The sequence below is a fragment of the Lampris incognitus genome, chromosome 16 (genome assembly GCF_029633865.1).
Source record: "Lampris incognitus isolate fLamInc1 chromosome 16, fLamInc1.hap2, whole genome shotgun sequence".
Classification (NCBI taxonomy): Eukaryota; Metazoa; Chordata; class Actinopteri; order Lampriformes; family Lampridae; genus Lampris; species Lampris incognitus.
In genome coordinates, this window is record NC_079226.1 from 10,815,398 (window position 1) to 10,837,394 (window position 21,997).

Genomic DNA, 21,997 nt, shown 5'->3' on the forward strand with positions numbered 1-21,997 from the left:
GTACGACCACCGCACACGGTTTTTATCAATGCATCACGTATGTTAGTATGTCTGTTAAGAAACGACTGACACCAAAATTCATATTTTAACAACTTAAATGCTGTTTTTCAGACAATTTAAAACGGCCACTGTCCAACGCCTGTAAATACTGCGACGCCTCGGTGCGTCTGAAACGGCGTCTGTAACCAGACATGTTGGAAATAATCAGAAATCAAGTTTGGACTATTACTCTGCACTAGTGTGTTTCTAGGACACAGCGATGAACCTGGCGAAGGAAATGACACGACCAACACACGTCATAAATAGCGACGTGATGTGCGAGATGACGCAGAAATTACGAGCGGTCATTTTGACCACTCATGGTCGTTTTAGGTCGATCTTATCATAACTTTTTTTTTTTTGTGTGCAATTGATTTAAAACTCATTTTAATGCAAATATATGCAATTTTAGGAGCATTCGGGGAGCGGCAGGTCCGTATCTTTTTTTTCTCTCTCCAAGTTATTAAACTTTGAAAATCCGAAACAGTCAAAATGACCGCCATGGAATCCCCGTGTTACCTCCGGCTTGGTCGGGCGTCCCTGCACACACAATTGGCTGTGCCTGTGGGAGGGAAGCCGGATGTGAGTATGTGTCGTGGTCGCTGCACTAGCGCCTCCTCTGGTCGGTCGGGGCACCTGTTCGGGGGGTAGGGGGAACTGGGGGGAATAGCGTGATCCTCCCACGCGCTACATCGCCCTGGTGAAACTCCTCACTGTCAGGTGAAAAGAAGCGGCTGGTGACTCCACATGTATGGGAGGAGGCATGTGGTAGTCTGCAGCCCTCCCCCGGATCGGCAGAGGGGGCGGAGCAGCAACTGGGACGGCTTGGAAGAGTGGGGTAATTGGCCGGGTACAATTGGGGAGGAAAAAGGAGGGGGGGGGGGTCCAAAAAGAAAAAGAAAAAAAGTGACCGCCTTGGTCGTTCTGTCGGTAATAATTTGCATGCCCAGTAATTGCTGCTGATCCATTTAGTCTTTAAAACTATAACCGCTTTGACTGCATGTACCAGAATGCATTGCAGCAGTTTCCTGCTTCTGGAGATTGGAAAACAAATATCTCATCCAATCAGATTTGTAGTTTTTCTGTCATCCGCTGACGTCAATGGATGATGGAAGTAAGCTGGTTTGCTAAAGCGGACTATGGCGAAACCAACATTGTTGACAAGTGTTGTGTACGTTATAGAGATGCCCCCGCTATGATTAACAGACTGAGATACGGTTGAAAATTCATGAAATGCCCCTTTAAAGCAGAGTCTTGTAATTGGAATTAGACCATCTGCTCCGATCAGTCACTGTTTCTTTAGATTTGATGAAGCTTTGCGACAGCGGAGTCGAGACGTGACCGACCGGGTCTGGTTCTTGTCTTGCAGGATCACGTTCTGCCACCTTCCCTTCCAGAGCAAATGGCTCTACATCGGCACAGAAAGAGGAAACATCCACATAGTGAACGTGGAGTCCTTCACTCTCTCAGGCTATGTCATCATGTGGAACAAAGCCATCGAACTGTGAGTCTGGATTCAGCCCCTTGTCTTTTCCTCTCACTCTTTCGCTCTATCCCTGCTCCTTCATTTCACAGGAGACATTTGACAGAAAGCCTCTTGACGGACAGCTAAACCAGGAAGGCTGCACAGAATGGAAGGCGACGCTCATGCCCGTGAAGGGGCAAACTGCACCAGGTGTTGATGCGGTATCAAAGGTGGTGTAGGAGGCTGTTGTTTTATGTGTTGACAGCAAATGTTAGCGGCAAGGGCTTGTTTTTTTTTATTCAGATGCCAGAATTCATAGCTGAGCCCTATGGAGGCAGCGTGGGCTGAATTCAGCAGAACATCTGTGATGGGAAGGACACAACTGATCTAAGCTCTGCTCCCTTTTCCTCAAACAGCCAAGCCAGATTTTTACGAGTTTTCCTTTTGAGTTTTATTTCCAACGAGCAATATACAAACATTCAGAAATATCTCGTCAGATGTGTTAAGGAGTTATATGTTCATATCTATGAAGGCGCTCTCCTCACATCACACCAGGTGTATTAACAAACACCTGCAGCACGGTGGCCCAGCGGTTATCACTGATGCCTCACAGCAAGAAGGTCCGGGTTCAAACCCTAGGCTGTCCCAGGTCCTTTCTGTGTGGAGTTGGCATGTTCTCCCCGTGTCTGTGTGGGTTTCCTCCGGGTGCTTCGGTTTCCTCCACCATCAAAAAGACATTCGTGTTCGGGTTAATACTCCTGTCTGTGCCCCTGAGCAAGTCATGGAGAGAAGAACTGGAGTTGATCCATATATATATATATATATATATATGGATAGATAGATTGATTGATTGTATGTATGTATGTATATATGAGAGAACGAGGGAAGAGGAATGAAAGTCAGTAGTCAAGACAGAATACATATGCGTGAATGAGAGGGAGGACAGTGCAATGGTGAGGATGCAAGGAGTAGAGGTGACGAAGGTGGATGAGTTTAAATACTTGGGGTCAACTGTCCAAAGTAACGGAGAGTGCAGAAGAGAGGTGAAGAAGAGAGTGCAGGTAGGGTGGAGTGGGTGGAGAAGGGTGTCAGGAGTGATTTGTGACAGAAGGGTACCAGCAAGAGTTAAAGGGAAGGTTTACAAGATGGTAGTGAGACCAGCTATGTTGTATGGTTTGGAGACAGTGGCACTGATGAAAAGACAGGAGGTGGAGCTGGAGGTGGCAGAGATGAAGATGATAAGATTTTCACTGGGAGTGATGAAGAAGGACAGGATTAGGAATGAGTATATTAGAGGGGCGGCTCAGGTTGGACGGTTTGTAGACAAAGCAAGAGAGGCAAGATTGAGATGGCTTGGACATGTGTGGAGGAGAGATGCTGGGTATATTGGGCGAAGGATGCTGAATATGGAGCTGCCAGGGAAGAGGAGAAGAGGAAGGCCAAAGAGGAGGTTTACAGATGTGGAGGGGGAGAACATGCAGGTGGCTGGTGTGACAGAGGAAGATACAGAGGACAGGAAGAGATGGAAACAGATGATCCGCTGTGGCGACCCCTAACGGGAGCAGCTGAAAGTAGTTTTTAAAAAAAAGAAATATATATATATATATATATAAGCAGAGAACACATTAATTGTGAGAATACAGTGTGGAATAAAGTAGCTTTCTGTCATGATGTGATGAAGTGTTTGTGAACGATGTGCTGTGCTACTAATCGGAAGCAGTTCCGTTTGTGTTAGGATGATGTTGGACTTCGGTTTATAAAAGTACATCATTAGCTCAGACCCAACTCAACACAACACTGTTCTTATCTCCTTTGTGTGTCTGTAAAAAGGAGATGAGAAATGTGCTCGGCTGTCAGACTGTGGGAACGTCGTGGGAATGAGTTTTTGGTCTACTGGTTTTATTGGTTTATTTTAAGTGCGTTTTCCCAGTAGTTTGGAGCGTTTCCTCATTCCGTCGTTCAGACGTCTCCTCAACACAACATTCTTGCAAGTTGCTCCCAAATATCTTTTCTTCGGGCAGAGGAACATGACTCACATCTGTAAACGCGGGACACTTCCTCTATAGTGTTTCAGCACGTTGTCTTTTTAAGACCCATTAAACTCAGTTCACCTTCCATGTTAAGGTTAAGTTTACTGAAGCACACACACGAACCCATTTTTTAAACTGGAAAAACAAAAAACTTGTAACTTTTCAAAACAGCACGGAGGGGGAGCTAAACATTTAATTTGCAGCCAATTGAGGAATAATGTCGCAGGTTGCTTTGCATACATGGTGCGAAATTGGGAAAAGTGATATGCACTGTGTTTACTGTGCAGCATACTACTGTATGTATGATTTAGAGTCCATCCATCCATCCATTATCTGAACCGCTTATCCTGCTCTCAGGCTCACGGGGGGATGCCGGAGTCTATCCCAGCAGTCATTGGGCGGCAGGCGGGGAGACACCCTGGACAGGCCACCAGGCCAGCACAGGGCCAACACACACACACACACACACACAATCACACCTAGGGACAATTTAGTATGGCCGATTCACCTGACCTACATGTCTTGGGACTGTGGGAGAAAACCGGAGCTCCCGAAGGAAACCCACGTAGACACGGGGAGAACATGCAAACTCCACACAGAGGACGACCTGGGACGACCCCCCCCCCCCCAAGGTTGGACTACCCCGGGGCTCGAACCCAGGACCTTATTGCTGTGAGGCGATCACGCTAACCACTGCGCCACCGTGCCGCCCATGATTTAGATTAATAGTTCATGTTGTTTATAGAATAGCTAGACTGACAGGATGTTTGAAAAAAAACAGCAAGGCTGTATAAAGTCAAGAAATCCCGATATTATCCTGTAGATATGAATTTTCTCTTGGTGTTCTTTGTTTTGGCGGTTATGTGGTAATCTTTCTGACTGATTGGCGTTCATAATAGGCCTTTTTTTCCCTTCATTTTACCAGTACAAGTCTGATTGTACTGAGTACTGTCCACAGCAATATGAGACCAGTCCTCTCCGCCATTCATTTCTGACCTCCTCCTCCCTCTGTTACCATGGCGACACTGTCTCCACACGCCGTCATCTCCCATAGAACCTCATGTGACCCTGCTGTCTGTCTATCTGTCTCTCTGTGTATTTCTCCATTGTGTCTGTCTTCTCTCTCATAGCGATTCATAGTAATGCTACATATCCATATGGTGCTCTATATCTATCTCGTGTGTGAGCCCTCTTTCCTCTTCTTTTGTTTTCTGTCCTTGCTGTTGAGAGAGAGAGATTGCATTTTTTGTTGTGCTTTGTCCTTTACTTTTATGTCTTTTCTTTTGGAGGATGATTATCTCTCTTGCCTCATAACTGTCTTGTGAATTTACAAAAATAAGGGGGCTTGAACCTAAAATACATTCTGTTTCTGGATAGCGTAGCGGTCTATTCCGTTGCCTACCAACACAGGGATCGGCGGTTCGAATCCCCGTGTTACCTCCGGTTTGGTCGAGTGCCCCTACAGACACAATTGGCCGTGTCTGCAGGTGGGAAGCCGGATGTGGGTATGTGTCCTGGTCACTGCACTAGCGCCTCCTCTGGTCGGGGCACCTGTTAAGCGGGGAGGGGGAACTGGGGGGAACAGCGTGATCCTCCCATGTGCTACATCCCCCCGGTGAAACGCCTTACTGTCAGGTGAAAAGAAGTGGCTGGCAACTCCACATGTACCAGAGGAGGCATGTGGTAGTCTGCAGCCCTCCCCGGATCGGTAGAGGGGGTGGAGCAGCGACCAGGACTGCTTGGAAGAGTGGGGTAATTGGCCGGGTACAATTGGGGGGAGAAAAAGGAGGGGGGAGGGGGATTAAAAAAAAAGCATTCTGTTGCGCTCCCTCTCTCTCTTCTCTCTATATCTTTGTCTCTGACTTTTTACTTTTTACTTTACCTTTTGAAATCTTCACAGGTCCACCAAGACACACCCTGGGCCGGTAGTCCACATCAGTGATAACCCTATGGATGAAGGAAAGGTAGTTAAAAAGCTTTATGGGTTCAATGACACGTGACACGTCCTCACAGTCAGTCATGTTAGATAGTACACGTCAGAGATTCCTAAATCACTCGGCTGGCATGTTTACAGTCATTCAGTTTACTGAACTGTGTGTACAAGTACTGTTTCATAAGGAACGGAAAATTTGCCCCCCTAATGTTATCAAAGTGCAGAAATGGCAGTTTCTGAACCAGCGATAGCCCAACATTAACCATAAACAAACATGCACTTAGACTCAAGATATGACTACGGTCTCACTGTATAACTAATGTGGATTCAGTCTCCTCCTGTGAGTTGACCTGTGTAAACTTTCAGAGATAAACTAAATCCAGACTCAAACCTTGTACCGTCTAACTCTTTGTCTCTTTGAGTGTCCTCATCGACGGACTGAATTTCAACATCAGAGTGTCTGAATATTCAACTGCAGCTTCTTTTAAAAACGCTTGATAAGGGGCGTCTGGGTAGCATGGCGGTCTATTCCGTTAACTACCAATATGGGGATCGGTGGTTCGAATCCCTGTGTTACCTCCGGCTTGGTCGGGCATCCCTAAAGACACAATTGGCCGTGTCTGTGGGTGGGAAGCCGGATGTGGGTATGTGTCCTGGTCATTGCACTAGTGCCTCCTCTGGTCGGTTGGTGCGCCTGTTGGGGGGGGTGGACTGGGAGGAATAGCGTGATCCTCCCACGCGCTACGTCCCCCTGGCGAACCTCCTCACTGTCAGGTGAAAAGAAGCGGCTGGCGACTCCACATGTATTGGAGGAGGCATGTGGTAGTCTGCAGCCCTCCCCGGATCGGCAGAGGGGGTGGAGCAGCGACCGGGATGGCTTGGAGAGCAGGGTGGTTGGCCAGGTACAACTGGGGAGAAAAGGGAGGGGGGACTCTTGATAAGAATCCACTAGACTGTACACTAGCATGCAACATACAGTTAAACCTTTCCACCTGTCTGACACCAGCTCGTACAGTGACTGTTTTGAAGTAACATCTGGGATAGTGATGGTTGTGACAGACAGACTGGCCGTAGTCTCGGTTGTGTTACGCAGCATGAGGTCTGACGGTAACCAATGGCGCTGTGGCATCTTCTCTGCTTGTTGCAGCTCCTGATTGGATTCGAGTGCGGGATAGTGGTGTTGTGGGATTTGAAGTCCAAGAAGGCTGACTACCGCTACAGTTACGATGAGGTAAGGAATATTTCTGTCCCCCTGGGTTCACGCCGGGGTCCTGCCACACCCAGGGTTCCTTCTCATTGTTGCATTAGCAGCACGTCTGGTCTATTTATGGGGGTGGACGGGTGGATTTGCATAATCCTTCACTTGTATCACGCGTGCCAGCGAAATGGCTTCTTGGAGGAATTTGTCGGCCTTGATCAGCTCGCCACGCATCAGGGAGACGGGAAACAATTTTACAGAAGGGCGTTGACCGCTTTGGTGTGAAACTGCGAGGTACTTCATTATAGTGGTTTGATAGATGACAAGGGCAAGGTGCTCGGTGTCATCTCAAACAGCGGATTACAATGCACACACACACACACGTACATGCACTTGCGCTCACACTCACACAGGAGAAACGGGCGCCAGTTAATGATTTTGCAATGCAAAGTTAAGATAAGAGCTTATTTGCCAAAGCGTATTCTGGAACTGTTTACAAGTGCTGTGTGTTGTATCCATGCCTGTTGTAAGGACCTTCTAGTAAATTCTATATGTGTGTGCGTGTTCCAGGCGATCCACTCTGTAGCCTGGCACCACGAGGGGAAACAGTTTGTCTGCAGCCACTCGGACGGCACCCTGACCACGTGGAATATACGCAATCCCGCCAAGCCTGCGCACATCATCACGCCACACGGTACGAGCAGTTGTGTACACACGGTTAAGGTCTGTACACACAATGAAGAAGTGCTTGCCACTCATGTTTCAGTGCACACCTTTATCATGCGCCTATAAATCTCCCCCACGTCTCCTGCTGCTGCTGTTTTTTGTTGTTAAAATGCATACGTTAGAAACTATACAGGAAAATGTGAAGTATAAATTAAAAAAGAAACGGTGGCACATTAGACAGCGTGCCTGTGAGTCAGAGTATTTCACTGTGTAGCATATGTGCACCATATGTGAACTGTATCTTAAGGCTTGATGTACAGTTGGCCTGTGCGTAAACGCGCTTTTGCCGTGTGACCTCCACCAGGGAAGCAGCCGAAGGATGGAAAGAAGCCAGAGCCGTGCAAGCCTATACTGAAAGTGGAATACAAAACAACAAGGGCTGGGTAAGTGTGAGGGTGGTCGGAAGGGAGACCCGCCCATCCTGTTTCTTACTGAGTCCAGTTACACTCCACATCCTGTATGTGAACACTGGTCCTGTCCTGTCCTGACCAGCACTTTTCCACCTGCCACATTTTTGTTGTTCATTGTGATCTCTTGCGGCGACATATTTGCGCCAGTGTGTACAATATGAGTGTTAACTGTTATTAATTCATGACTGAATCATATATTTATTTTGGGGAAAGGGTTTTATGTTTACCAATGGAGTTATAATCTGCACTCCGCTTATCATCAACATGTTTTTGAAACGGGTCCAGGACATCAATAAAAGAAAGCACTTCACTGAGGTGCCAAGACCCTGAAACCCTTAAAACACTCAGAGCCACACCCTCACAATCAATCAAACTTTATTTATGTAGTGCAGACATAAAAATTTAGTACAGTGCATTAGATAAGATAAGAAGAGGAAGCAAGTGAAGGCAGAGCCAAGGACCAAATGGTGGTAGCTGAAGAAGGAAGACTGTTGTGTGGTGTTCAGGGAGGAGTTAAGACAGCCACTGGGTGGTAGTGAAGAGCTGCCGGATGGCTGGGCAACTACTGCAGAAATAGTGAGGGAGACAGCTAGGAAGGTACTTGATGTGTCATCAGTACAGAGAGGAAGGAAGACAAGGAGACTTGGTGGTGGAATGAGGAAGCACAGCAAAGTATACAGAGGAAGAGGTTGGCAAAGAAGAAGTGGGATAGACGGAGAGATGAAGAAAGTAGACAGGACTACAAGGAAGCGAAGCGTAAAGCGAAGACAGTGGCAAAGGCAAAAGAAAAGGCGTATGGTGAGTTGTATGAGAGGCTGGACACTAAGGAAGGAGAAAAGGACTTGTGCTGATTGACTAGACAAAGGGACCGAGCTGGGAAGGCTGTGCAGCAGGTGAGGGCGATTAAGGATAGAGATGGAAATGTGCAGACAAGCGAGAGGAGAGTGTGTTGAGAAGGTGGAAGGAGTACTTTGAAATTTTGATGTCATCAAATCTACTCAAGCTAAATACCAATAAGACTGAGCTCATGGTTGTGGCTTCCAAGGCGCTGCTCCAGAAGGTTGGAGATCTTCTCCTCGACGTGGATGGCTGCTCCATCTGCCCATCCCCAGAAGTCCACAGCCTTAGTGTCTGGACTCCACCCCCTCATTCCATTCCAGACTCCGGCCACTACTCTCAGACTCCGTGGCAGAGACCCTCATCCATTCCTTCATCACCTCCTTTCTGGATTATTGCAACAGAGTCCTGTCTGGCGTACAGCAAAGCCCTAGACAGGCTTCAATATGTGCAGAATTCAGCTGCCAGGGTGCTCCGCCGCACCAAGCCCTGGCAACACATCACTCCGACCCTTGTCCATCATCACTGGCTCCCGGTCAAATCCCGCATTTCTTATAAAATCCTCTTCCTCACCTGTAAATCCCTCCATGCCCATACCCCCCAGTACCTGTCGGACCTCCTCAATCTCTATATACTGTCTCGGAATCTGCGGTCCGCAGACACGGCTCTGCTTTCCAACCCCAAACCAGCCTGTGGACTTATGGGGATAGAGCCTTCAGTGTGGCCGCCCCCACCCTTTGGAACTCTATTCCAGCAGAGATCTGTAATGCTGCTTCTTTGGACAATTTTAAAAGACTACTGAAAACCCACCTTTTTACTAAGGCCTATGGTCTGTAGTCTTTTCATCTTTGTTTTCATCTTTTTTTTGTGTGTAAAGTGTCCTTGGGTTCCTTGAAAGGTGCTATACAAAACTAAGTTGTTGTTGTTGTTGTTTGAACGGCTGATGAATGAAGAAAATGAGAGAGAGAGAAGGTTGGATGATGTGGAGATAGTGAATCAGGAAGTGCAATGGATTAGAAAGGAGGAAGTGAGGGCAGCTATGAAGAGGATGAAGAGTTGAAAGGCGGTTGGTCCAGATGACATACCTGTGGAGGCATGAAGGTTTAGGAGAGATGGCAGTGGAGTTTTTAACTTGATTGTTTAACACAATCTTGGAAAGTGAGAGGATGCCTGAGGAGTGGAGATGAAGCATACTGGTACGTACCAATTTTCAAGAATAAGGGCGATGTGCAGAAATGTAGTAACTACAGAGGTATAAAGTTGATCAGCTACAGCATGACTACTACTACTACTACTACTTTCGGCTGCTCCCGTTAGGGGTCGCCACAGCGGATCATCTGTTTCCATTTCTTCCTGTCCTCTGCATCTTCCTCTATCACACCAGCCACCTGCATGTCCTCCCTCACCACATCCATAAACCTCCTCTTTGACCTTCCTCTTTTCCTCTTCCCTGGCAGCTCCATATTCAGTGTCCTTCTCCCAATATACCCACCGCATATACCCACAATATAGCCACAGCATGAAGATATGGGAAAGAGTAATAGAAGCTAGGTTAAGAGGAGAGGTGACGATTAGCGAGCAGCCGTATGGTTTCAGGCCAGGAAAGAGCACCACAGATGTGATGTTTGCTTTGAGAATGTTGATGGAGAAGTATAGAGAAGGCCAGAAGGAGTTACACTGTGTCTTTGTGGATTTAAAGAAAGCATTCGACAGGGTGCCGAGAGAGGAGGTGTGGTATTGTTTGAGGAAGTCGGGAGTTGCAGAGAAGTATGTAGGAGTGGTGCAGGAGGGAAGTGTGACAGTGTCGAGGTGTGCTGTTGGAATGACAGATGGGTTCAAGGTGGAGGTGGGATTACATCAAGGATCAGCTCTGAACCCTTTCTTGTCTGCAATGATGATGGACCGGTTGATGGATGAGATCAGGCAGGAGTCTCTGTGCGTGGACTATGATGTTCGCAGATGACATTGTGATCTGTAGTGAGAGTAGGTTGCAGGTTGAGGAGAGCCTGGAGAGGTGGAGGTATGCACTGGAGAAAAGAGGAATGAAAGTCAGTAGGAGCAAGACGGAATACATATGTGTGAGTGAGAGGGAGGACAGTGGAATGGTGAGGATGCAAGGAGTAAAGGTGACGAAGGTGTATGAGTTTAAATACTTGGGGTCAACTATTCAAAGTAACGGGGAGTGCAGAAGAGAGTGCAGGCAGGGTGGAGAAGAGTGTCAGGAGTGATTTGTGACAGAAGGGTACCAGCAAGAGTTAAAGGGAAGGTTCACAAGATGGTTGTGAGACCAGCTATGTTGTATGGTTTGGAGACAGTGGCACTGATGAAAAGACAGGAGGCAGAGCTGGAGGTGGCAGAGTTGAAGATGCTAAGATTTTCATTGGAAGTGACGAAGAAGGACAGGATTAGGAACGAGTATATTAGAGGGACAGCTCAGGTTGGACGGTTTGTAGACAAAGTAAGAGAGGCAAGATTGAGATGGCTTGGACATGTGTGGAGGAGAGATGCTGGGTATATTGTGAGAAGGATGCTGAATGTGGAGCTGCCAGGGAAGAAGAAAAGAGGAAGGCCAAAGAGGAGGTTTATGGATGTGGTGGGGGATGACATGCAGGTGGCTGGCATGACAAAAGAAGATGCAGAGGACAGGAAGATGTGGAGACGGATGATCCGCTGTGGCGACCCCTAACAGGAGCAGCCAAAAGTAGTAGTAGTAGTGCAGCAACAACAGCATTGAATAAGAGTGTGCGTGCAAGCATGTATGCGCGCACTGATGATTAGTGGTGGGGTACTTCATACACTAAGGTTAACATTTTAGGCTTTTAGCTAGCATCGTTGTTCACAGCTACCTTGCAACCACAGCATCAGAAGTCTAAGGTTCTATTCCTAGAACATCAAACTTAAAACGTCAGGGTTTGAGCTCCCCTCTACTATTCCCATGAGCATGGAAAGATGATGTAGGTGCCATGTGGGGGAAAAAAATGGGGATTTAGAGCTAAGTGGAGAGATGAGAAGTTATTTGATTTATTTATTGATGGATATTTGGGGGATTAAACACCATCACAACAAACTGCTATTAATGTGTGTGTGTGTCTGTGTGTCTGTGTGTTTGTTTATTTATTTATTGCTCTCAGAGACCCATTCATGGTCCTGTCTGGAGGGCTGTCCTATGACACAGTTGGTAGAAGAGCCTGTCTGACTGTGATGCATGGGAAGAGCACCGCGGTGTTGGAGATGGACTACCCCATCGTAGACTTCCTCACGCTGTGTGAAACCCCCTACCCAAACGGTTGGTTGTGACACTTCGCTCTCAAAATAGACTTGGGCATTTTCTTCACGATTTTCACATGTGATGATAATACAACCTCATTATCCCTGTTAATTTGAGGTTTGTTTATCTGCCAGACTTCCAGGAGCCTTATGCCGTGGTGGTCCTGCTCGAGAAGGATTTGGTGGTGATCGACCTTGGACAGATTGGGTGAATATTTATCCAATGATTTTATAGGAATGTGTGTTTGGCTTGCATCGGAATTAGTGTAATTTGGATTCTGCGTGTTGTACAATATCTGTGGTTCAATAGGAAATTAAGATAATTTACTGAAATTCGGGTATTTACAGTTAAGTGCAAAATTCTCATGGGTTGTTGAATTAAATATTGGCATTTCACATAGCTGATGTTTATTAAACTTACAGTAAATTCAGTAATTATCATCAGCTGCTTTGTACACGTGACTTCTTTTTTTATCATAAACTGTAAAACAGCAGCCATTTTCATCAGGTTTTACCACACTCCTCTTTGAGACTAGTTTGTTGGTGAGAAAAACTGGCAGACATTGAAGTAAATCCAAAACTTCACCGCAGGTTGTCAGACATAATTTAATCTCAGAGTAACTATCGATGCTTTTCCGAGGCCGGAGCCAAATGGTTCTAAGCACACAAAGAAAAAGAAATAAACTATTCCCAATCACATTTCCATTAGCACACAGTTTAGCGTTGAATGGTTTGATGTGTTCATTTCTGGAAAATCCAGAGACCATTTGATAACCATTCTGAACACGGCCAGATCATTTCGGCTGGAGGGCTTAATGACGTTGGCATTCGATGACTGGGTTTTACATTCCTGTCACACCCAGTGACCCTAAATCTGATTGGGTTAAAGATGTTCACCTTGGGAAAACACACACCCCTCCCTATCCATCTGAACAGCAAAAAAAACCCCCAAAGTGGTGTCTCTGTCTTGGGAACTGTCTGTGGTATGGTGTTAATATCCTACAGCAGCACGTACTGAAATCACAGCTGGCAGCCGATCTTTTTCCATCAGAAAAACGAGGCCGAACAAAAATGTCGTAATCTGTGTCGGGGTCATGTCACATGTGCGTTACACTGTTGCATCACTGCGTCATTTGTTGTAGTCGTTGTAGTTTTTCTGTGTAACAGAAAGTTGAATCGGTTCATCCGGACACAGCGTTTATTGAGAGAGAAACGTTTCATCACTCATCTAAGTCACTTCTTCAGTCTCAGCTGTGTTACTTTTCCTGTCTCCCGTCTTCTGACTACCTTCGCCGGAAGTTACAGGGGAACCGACTTTATTTGGGATCCAGGGCCGAAGTTCGCTGGCGCTGTCCGTCACTGCCTGGTGCTAGCTAGCTAGCTAGACTCCGGAGTACAACCCAACACGGTTCAATAGTTCACTTCGTCTGAAAATGGCGAGGACACCGTCTTCTCTCTTTGGAAACACATTTAATCCTTCTTCACAGCTGCACAAAACGTTGACAAAGGTCCAATATATCACAGTTCTTAGTGATAATATTTCCTTTCACTTGCACCGAGCCCCCACTACCGTTCGCGCCACACAACAACAACAACTTCCTCATTCCCCCCTCCCCACCAACCAATCAGAGTCCGACCCCAGATCGTGCTCTTAAAGTGGTACACCCTTATTTACCAACAGCTGACTGCAGGTATCAACATCGCGTCTCAGTTGCTTTCAAACCCCAAAACACGCTGCACCAGAAACTGGTCCACCCCATGGATCGGGTCCCCCGGCACAAACAGCGCAATACAGTTATACGCTGTTAAGTGCCGGGAGGACTGCGGTGACTTGCAGATCGGGGAAACCAAACAGACGCTGGCCGAGAGGATGGCACCACACAGAAGAGGTAACGCGTCAAGGCCAGGACCCCGCAGTCTACACCCATCTACAGGCCAGTGGCCACTCTTTCAGGGATGCGGATGTGCACATCCATAGGCGTTTATAGCCCATTTTTGGGGGTGCTGCAGCACCCCTAAATTGAACCCCAGCACCCCTAAAATTGAAGAGATTTTTTCTTTTTGCTGTATGTCCATGTTTAATAAGCTGAAGAAATGTCAAAACCATATCCAGTATATGGTTTAAACGTAATATTTTAACAACAAAAACACAGCACCCCCCCCCCCCATATTTCGAAAATGGTTTGATCCACCCCCCCAAATTTATCTTGCCTGGCCGGCCAGCACTCTAGGTGCTCAGCACCCCTAAAACTCTGATCTTAGAATCGCCCCTGTGCACATCCCTGATTCAACTGCAGGTATCCCCGCCCTTGTAAACAATACAGCGGCATAACGACCGAAACCAACGATTGCTTTCATATTGTAGCGAATTGGGGGGGGACAACGCAACCACAGGAACTGCCTCGGCCGGGAAGCGAACCCGTATCGCCCGCACCGCAGGAGACGTCGCTAACCGCTCGACTAAAGGGTCAGAACCACCAGCCAGCGGCCAGCGTGTCTTCTTATACATGCACTTTATAATATGCAAATTGCCGTGAGCATTAACTAGAGTTTCACGCTACGTTTACACGACAACGGTCTTGCTAAAAACGGAAACGTTTTTCTTTTGCGTTTTAAAAAAAGTTCCGCGTTCAGACGACATCGTTTTCGACTGAAAACGCTGTAGTATGCATGCCAGGCCAGTAGTTGGCGGTAAAGCTTTGTTGTAGAGAGCGTTTCCGGCGGGACCCAATAACACCACGCGCATGCGCATAAACGCTTCCTCCTCAGAGCGTTGAGTAAAACGAGCGGACGACGGCGAGTGCAGCGCTCGAAAACGGAACGTTTTGACTGGACGGACGATGAGATGGGAGTGGTAAATAATGCGTCTCCGCCGATCACAGTAACGGTGCAGCAAATCTGCACCCTGCTGGAGGAGCGTTATTAAATTTAGCAGAGATAACAGCGCCGGCGCAGCTCGTTGATCCGCCATTGTTAACGTCGTCTTACTCGCGCGTTTGACCGAACGCGTAACACACATGCGCGAGTGGAGCCGTTACGTCACCGTTTTCGCAGGAGCCGGTTTTGCTGGTCTGCACGGCGATGCTGGAGTTGTGTTTTCAAAAGATTTCGCTCTGGGACCCGGTGTCAAAAGTTTGCGGCCGAAGCGCAACAGTACTTTACCGTTTCGTGCTGAAAACGTTGCCGTGTGAACGGGCCTTCAATGGCCACGTGTGCTACTCGCAGAGGATTTGGGAATGGTCGCAATCACAGCATTGTAAAAGATGGCAGCCGATGTACTCTTAGCCCAGGCGCGGATCTACGGGGTGGCAAGGGGTGGCAGCTGCCACCTCTGGGGCACCATCTTGCCACCCCATTTATAAATCAGATAATATGTTTTTAAAGTATATTTTATGTACGTGCATGGCGAAGGTCAATGAGACCCGCACCAAGCTCATCTCAAACAGAAGTCGCCGATTTAGAATCCCCCCTCCCCCTCACAGGCGCGGATATACGGGGTGGCAGCTGCCACCTCTGGGACACAGTCTTGCACCCCAGGAAAAAATCTCTAGATCTGCCACTGTTTTAGCCCCCCCCCTTTCGGTTCAGGGATGGTCGATGGTCGTTCCCTCTTCATATAGATGGCCTCTTTGACTCCCCGTTCAAACCAGCGTTCCCCCCTATCAAGGATGTGCAGATCCTCATCCTTGAAAGAGTGGCACTGGCCTGTAGATGGGTCTAGACTGTGGAGTCCTGGCCTGACGTGTTAGCTCTTCTGTGTTGTACCATCCTCTTGACCAGCGTCTGTTTGGTTTCCCCAATGTACAAGTCACAGCAACCCTCCTGGCACTTAACAACGTACACTATATGGCTCTGTTTGTGCTGGGGGCCCCGATCCTTGGGGTGGACCAGCTTCTGGTGCAGCGTGTTTTGGGATTTGAAAGCAACTGAGCGTAAGCCTAAGAGTACATCTGTTGCCATCTTACAGTGCTGTGATTGCAACCATTCCCAAATCCTCTTGTGAATAGTACACATGGCCGTTGAAACTCTAGTTAATGCTCACAGCAGTTTGCATATGAAACTGGTCATTAGTTTCGGTCATTATGCCACTGTATTGTTTATAAGAGTAGGGATGCCTGCAGTCAGTTGAGACTGAAGAGGTCACTTATGCCCCTTTTCCACTACATGGTACCGGCTCGACTCGACTCGCAGTGTCATCTTCCATTAACGTTAGAGTACCCCCTCAGTGTAGTTGGTCTGCATTGATTTTGGTGCCCGCTCCAGTTTTTTTGGAACCTCGACAAAGGTGGTACCAGAAAAGTGGTAAAAGTTACCAAAATGCCGGTACTTTGCCGTAATAGAAAATGAAAAAGTCGAGTTGAGCTGGTACCATGTAGTGGAAAAGGGGCATATTAGACAAGTTATGAAATGTTGTGTCCAGATGAACTGATTCACCTTTCTGTGATTTCCTGACCTGGATTATTGAGCACGCATAAAGATGTAGTTTTTCTGTGGTACTTCCTTGTCCTGATTTTCGCTCCAATGCTAATGGAAACAGAAACAGTAACTGCACACGACTCGTCATCGGCACACACTGGCCCCATTATGGTCTCAGCACGATAGTGGAAAAAAGTCGTATATGATAGATGCAGCTTCTTCTGAATCAGACCTGTCCTGCATTGTTTTGACCAGGTACCCAATATTTGAGAACCCCTACCCTCTCAACATCCATGAGTCTCCGGTGACCTGCTGCGAGTACTTTGCCGACTGCCCCACTGATCTGATTCCTGCACTTTACTCTGTTGGCTCTCGGCAAAAAAGACAAGGTTTCAGTAAGAAGGTAGGGTATACTCCATTGTTACAGACGTTAAAAACACTAGTCTCAACGTTCAGGGGCTTTGGAGGAAGGACACTCCAGAAAACAGTGGTTCAGCTTGTGGGAATTAGAATAGGTTTACTTTTTTGATTCCAGACCACATTAAAATGTTATCGTGCTAAAAATGGTGCGGGACCTCTTGATGAACTTGGGGGTCGAAAAAAGTAAACCTATCCTTTAATATAAAACACAGTACGGTCTGAGCAGCGCCATTTGAGGAGGTGTTTTTACTGAGCTCCTCGCTAGAACTGTTATTTCATATGGAAGCAGCTATTTCATGTTAAGATTATCCGAAACACTCATCAGCGAAGTGAAGACCATGCACCAGGTTTGATATTTGATAGCTCGGCGGGTGGCTGAGTTCAAGGAGGTGCGGGCCTTCCTCAGAACCTGCGAGGGGATTCGGGGCGGCCTGTGGTACCCAGCAGAGCTGAGGAAAACGACGTCAGATGGCAAGCCTACGAGCTTTACGGCTCCCAAACAGGCCAAGGACTTGATAATCTTAAAACCTGAAATGCGTGATCTGAAAGTATGACGACAACGGTCTGTGACATACTTTCTGTGATGTTCCACATTTGATATGACAGTATGTTGGACTAACATTACTTGGACTGCCACCCTTAAAGCCTATCTCAGATAGGCTTAAGACTTTGCTTGAGTTTAATGATGATTTACGTTTTCTAGTGACCGCCAGCAAAAGGTTAAGTACATTTAACTTCTCATTTTGGGTTGGCAGGGCCCTGTTAACAGATAATTGGTTGGTTAAGTTATTTCTTGGCAGGACGGCTAGCCTGCTGTCGGATGCTAGTAGGATCCATGGTAATTATAAAAAACTGTGGTTTTATCCACATAAAGTGGGACATAACTTTTGTGCTAGTTTGGAAATGTGATGAGTGTGTTATGTTTGATCATGGTTAAGTTTAGCTGGGACATTTTATTCTGATGTTCATTTATGCGGTGAGGCTCAGTCTCACAAGGTACGCTTTGGTATGTTGTGCAGGTGGAGGTATATGCAGTGTCTCATTTGGGGAGGGACCAGCAATGGGGTTTTGTGAATGGTGTGTTTAATGTCGTGTCGTTTCTTTTTTCTTTTTTTTCATGTCTTTGACTATCGACTCTTGACTCCACAACGTTTATACAGAGCAGGGTTTCCCCCAGGAAAGTTGTTAGGCCCCGTGGCAAGCGTCTTTTTTTTTTGGGAGTTTTTTTCCCTTTTTCTCCCCAGTTGTATCCGGCCGATTACCCCACTCTTCCGAGCCATTCCGGTCGCTGCTCCACCCCCTCTGCCGATCGGGGGAGGGCTGCAGACTACCACATGCCTCCTCTGATACATGTGGAGCCAGCTGCTTCTTTTCACCTTACAGTGAGGAGTTTCACCAGGGGGACGTAGCGCGTGGGAGGATCACGCTATTCCTCCACCCTGAACAGGCACCTCAACCGACCAGAGGAGGTGCTAGTGCAGCGACCAGGACACACACCCACATCCGGCTTCCCACCTGCAGACACAAACAATTGTGTCTTTAGGGATGCCCGACCAAGCCGGAGGTGACACGGGGATTTGAATCGGGATCCCCGTGTTGGTAGGCAACGGAATAGACCGCTACGCCACCCGGACACCCGGCAAGTGTCTTTTTTGATGGGGGCCTGGCGCGGGCCAACAACAAACTGATGGCATTAAGGGTAGGGCCCCATAGTTTCTGTGATCGTGGAACTGAGATTTTTAAAAAGCTATAACAGAGGTTCCATAGGACCCTACATTAAGTCAGTGGTAAAAACTGACTGGAGATTTGAAAATATGAGTACGTAATGTATAAGTTATTTATTTAGCACACGTTTTTTTTAAAAAAAATCAACTATAGCAGAGTCGTACAAAGAATCTGACTATGTACAGTCTTGGAATGTTGTGTTTTCAACAACAGCAAAATAAAATTAATTTAAAATCAATGATATCAAAAGTTTTTGCACTCTACAAAAAACTTGGAAAAAGTCCTGCTCGGCTACGGATTCTTAGAGCCGTGGAATGCTGGGCACATTTAATAAGAAAAGAAATTCAAATACCAATTTTTGCACTCTACAAAAAACTTGGAAAACGTGCTGATTGGCTACTATGCTCGATCAACCAAGAGAGCCAACATAATCAATTGTAGGCCTAGGGAAAAACCGGCACTTGGTGCCGTTGTGATCGTTGGAAGTATCAAGTGTTGAATGTCAGTCTACGTACAATGAAGGTAAAGAACGTTGATCTCAGACCTGCTGTTTTCCTGTATCGCGTTCACGTTTTAATCAGCAGATGTTCCTGGTGAGCTTTCCAACATTATAGCTTAGGTTTCCAACCAAGCCGCCCCAAACAAGCATGAAACCGACCAGACCCACAGTGCACCCCAGCTGCGTGTGTAGGTGAAGCGTGTCCTAGTAAACGTCCCTCTCAGGTTAGGTTGCCAGTGAGTTAGTGAGTGAGTGACCACAATTTGTAACCTATAGCCCCTGGTGGCTGTTGCTCGCACGCCTTGGGAAAAACATCCCAAAAATACATTAAAAAAAATGCTGATGCTTAGGCCCCGCAGGGGTTCAACTTAGTCCCGGTGAGCGAACAGCAACTGCCGCCATGGGCTGTGCGTGGCAAATTGTGGTCACTCACTCACCCATGGACAACCTGAGAGGGACGTCTGCTGTTGCCCCCTTTCTCATTGAACACTGATGCAGCCTGAATGTACCTAAAGAGCACCCGTTACTAAGATGGAAGCTCTAAAGAATAATCCTGTAAAACAAAAATCTGGTATGGATTAATTAAACCCATTAAAGTGACCTCGTGTTTTTTTTATTTTAACAGGAGTGGCCCATTAGTGGGGGCAACTGGGGCCAAGGTGTCCAGAGCTACCCAGAGATCATCATCACGGGGTCAGTAGAAAAGCTAAGATGAGGAGATCTCATGGTACACATGGAAATGCTGAACTCTTGGAAGAAATGAGGGGTTCTGTTCTCTATCGTAACATGATTTCCCTTGTTTTGTTTTTTCTTTTTGACAACAAACAGGCATGCTGACGGTTCGCTTAAGTTTTGGGATGCTTCTGCACGTGAGTACCGCATTTACATTTACTCATTTGGCATAGACTTTTATCCAAATGGACTTAGAAGAGAGTCAGTGATTAGCAGATAAATTTGAGAGTAAACCACCGGCAGAGGGCTACATATTAATCATATCATAGTAGTACAATATGAAGTAGTAGTTGTAGTACATTTGTTAAATAGTAATCACAGTCTTCCACATTAGCAGCAGATACCAGGCTGCTGTATCTGATATTTCTTTCTTAATTGCCTCCCTTTCTTTCTCCTCGCTCTCATCATAGTAATGCTTCAAGTACTGTACAAGCTGAAGACCGCCAAGGTGTTTGAGAGGGCTCGGGGGAAGGAGGAGAAGCCCGCCACCGACATCGTAGACGAGGACCCATTCGCCATCCAGACCCTCTGCTGGTGCCCTGAGAGCAGGATGCTCTGCGTGGCCGGAGTCTCCGCCCACGTCATTGTCTATAGGTTCAGCAAACAGGAAGTCACCACCGAAGTGGTCCAGGTAAACCAATCACTCCGCAGGATGATGTTTCACAGGAAATGTCTGTTGTCTGTGCCGTCCATTAAGCACCTATAGACCTTTTTTACACTTACGTGATCTTTCAGCTGAAAGTATTTGGTGGCACTTCTGCTGCACAGTAACAACAACAATGGCAGAATCCAGAAACTGGAGCTTTTGTAATGTACCTCACAGTGCTGTAACACATTTTAAAAGTCCTGTATCTGTTCATGCTTTTGTTCTTTACATCTTTCTTTCTGTGCCAAACGTTTTTTTGTTTTGTTGTATCAATTATTTTATTTCTTTATTTACAAGGCTTTTAACTTTATATAACTGATATTAGTGTCATCATTACTGTTATTCTTATTCCTGTTATGATAATGATAATAATAAACTTGATTCAGTACTTTTTAATACATGAAATGCTGCTCAAAAAAAGTCACAAGCAGAAAAAAAATACAACATAGTATAAAAATGCAAATATTAACAGATAATGAAAATGAAAAAACATTTCTCTGGGTGCTCTGGTTTCCTCCCACAGTCCAAAGACATGTAGGTCAGGTGAATCAGCCATACTAAGTTGTCCCTGGGTGTGACTGTGTCGGCCCTGTGATGGACTGGCGGCCTGTCTAGGATGCCTCCCCCCCCGCCACCCAGTTGCTGCTGGGATAGGCTCCTGCATGCCGCAACCCTTAATTCGGATAAGCAGCTTGGATAACGGATGGATGGAAAATGAAAAAAGCAATTTAACTATTGTTATTATTATTATTATTGTTGTTGGTGTTTTATTATATATATTTTTTCTCCTCTTAGCTGTTGGAGGTGCGAATGCAGTGTGAGCTGAGTGAAGTGGAGTCTCCTGACCCGGGGGGAGAACAGACACCGACCCTGCCGGCCTCAGGGGCCTTGTCCAGCCCGCAGGATGGCGAGCCCCCTACCCCGACTGCTGCCGGCTGCACCTCCTTCGATGGGCCCAAGGACAACATCCCATGTCTCCAGTACGGATCCTCACACTGTCCGCTTGTTTGGGAATGTAGATCAAACTTAATAAGGACTCACACAGCACATCACACCTGCAGGGCATTTTGTTTGGATTAGATTTAAAGTGGTTATCCGTAATTTTTTCATGTTAAAAAAATGCCAAAAATGCCCTTTCCCACTGGTCATTTTTGGAGCAACAGTCATTCAGAGTATTAGTGTTCTGTAATTGCTCCACTATACATTAGCATCTGAGCCAGTGGAGTCCACCATTCCCACCAAATATTCAGTACCGCACCTGCACAGGAAGTGCATCAAATCTGGCACAAAAGGAAAAGAAGAAGATTAAGAAGGAACTTGCATGTCAAATGCGGAAAAGCAAAGTGATAGGCACTAAAATACAAAGCTAAAATAAATATCCGTTAATCTACCGTTTAATTAGGTTTGATTGAATGTTTGATATGGATCAGTATGTTGTTCAATATTACCGTGTTGGATGACATTGCTGATCAGTCGTCTTTCTCCAAAATACCCACGCTACCATTGAATTATTTTGCAGGTGTTACGCTAAAATTTGCAACCGTCTGAAAGTGTGACCTGCACGAGAACGCTTTCTGCACATTCAGGATCATGTCATTTTCAAATGGAGCTCTGGGATTTGCAATATGAAAATGAACTATCGAAGAAATGAAGG

General features: G+C 46.5%; 1 protein-coding gene across 5 annotated transcripts in view; it reads left to right on the forward strand.

Annotated features, from left to right (window-relative positions):
- The window catches only part of stxbp5b (syntaxin binding protein 5b (tomosyn)), a 53,975-nt gene that overhangs the window by 11,701 nt on the left and 20,277 nt on the right, over positions 1-21,997 (forward strand). For all 5 annotated transcript variants that reach the window (XM_056295214.1, XM_056295216.1, XM_056295217.1 and 2 more), the window contains 12 exons: positions 1,409-1,543; positions 5,435-5,498; positions 6,615-6,698; positions 7,236-7,359; positions 7,696-7,774; positions 11,770-11,924; positions 12,041-12,113; positions 16,577-16,724; positions 19,591-19,658; positions 19,794-19,834; positions 20,108-20,328; positions 21,139-21,323. In XM_056295214.1, the coding sequence (XP_056151189.1) occupies positions 1,409-1,543; positions 5,435-5,498; positions 6,615-6,698; positions 7,236-7,359; positions 7,696-7,774; positions 11,770-11,924; positions 12,041-12,113; positions 16,577-16,724; positions 19,591-19,658; positions 19,794-19,834; positions 20,108-20,328; positions 21,139-21,323 (1,377 nt within the window). The remainder of the gene's footprint in view (positions 1-1,408; positions 1,544-5,434; positions 5,499-6,614; positions 6,699-7,235; positions 7,360-7,695; positions 7,775-11,769; positions 11,925-12,040; positions 12,114-16,576; positions 16,725-19,590; positions 19,659-19,793; positions 19,835-20,107; positions 20,329-21,138; positions 21,324-21,997) is intronic.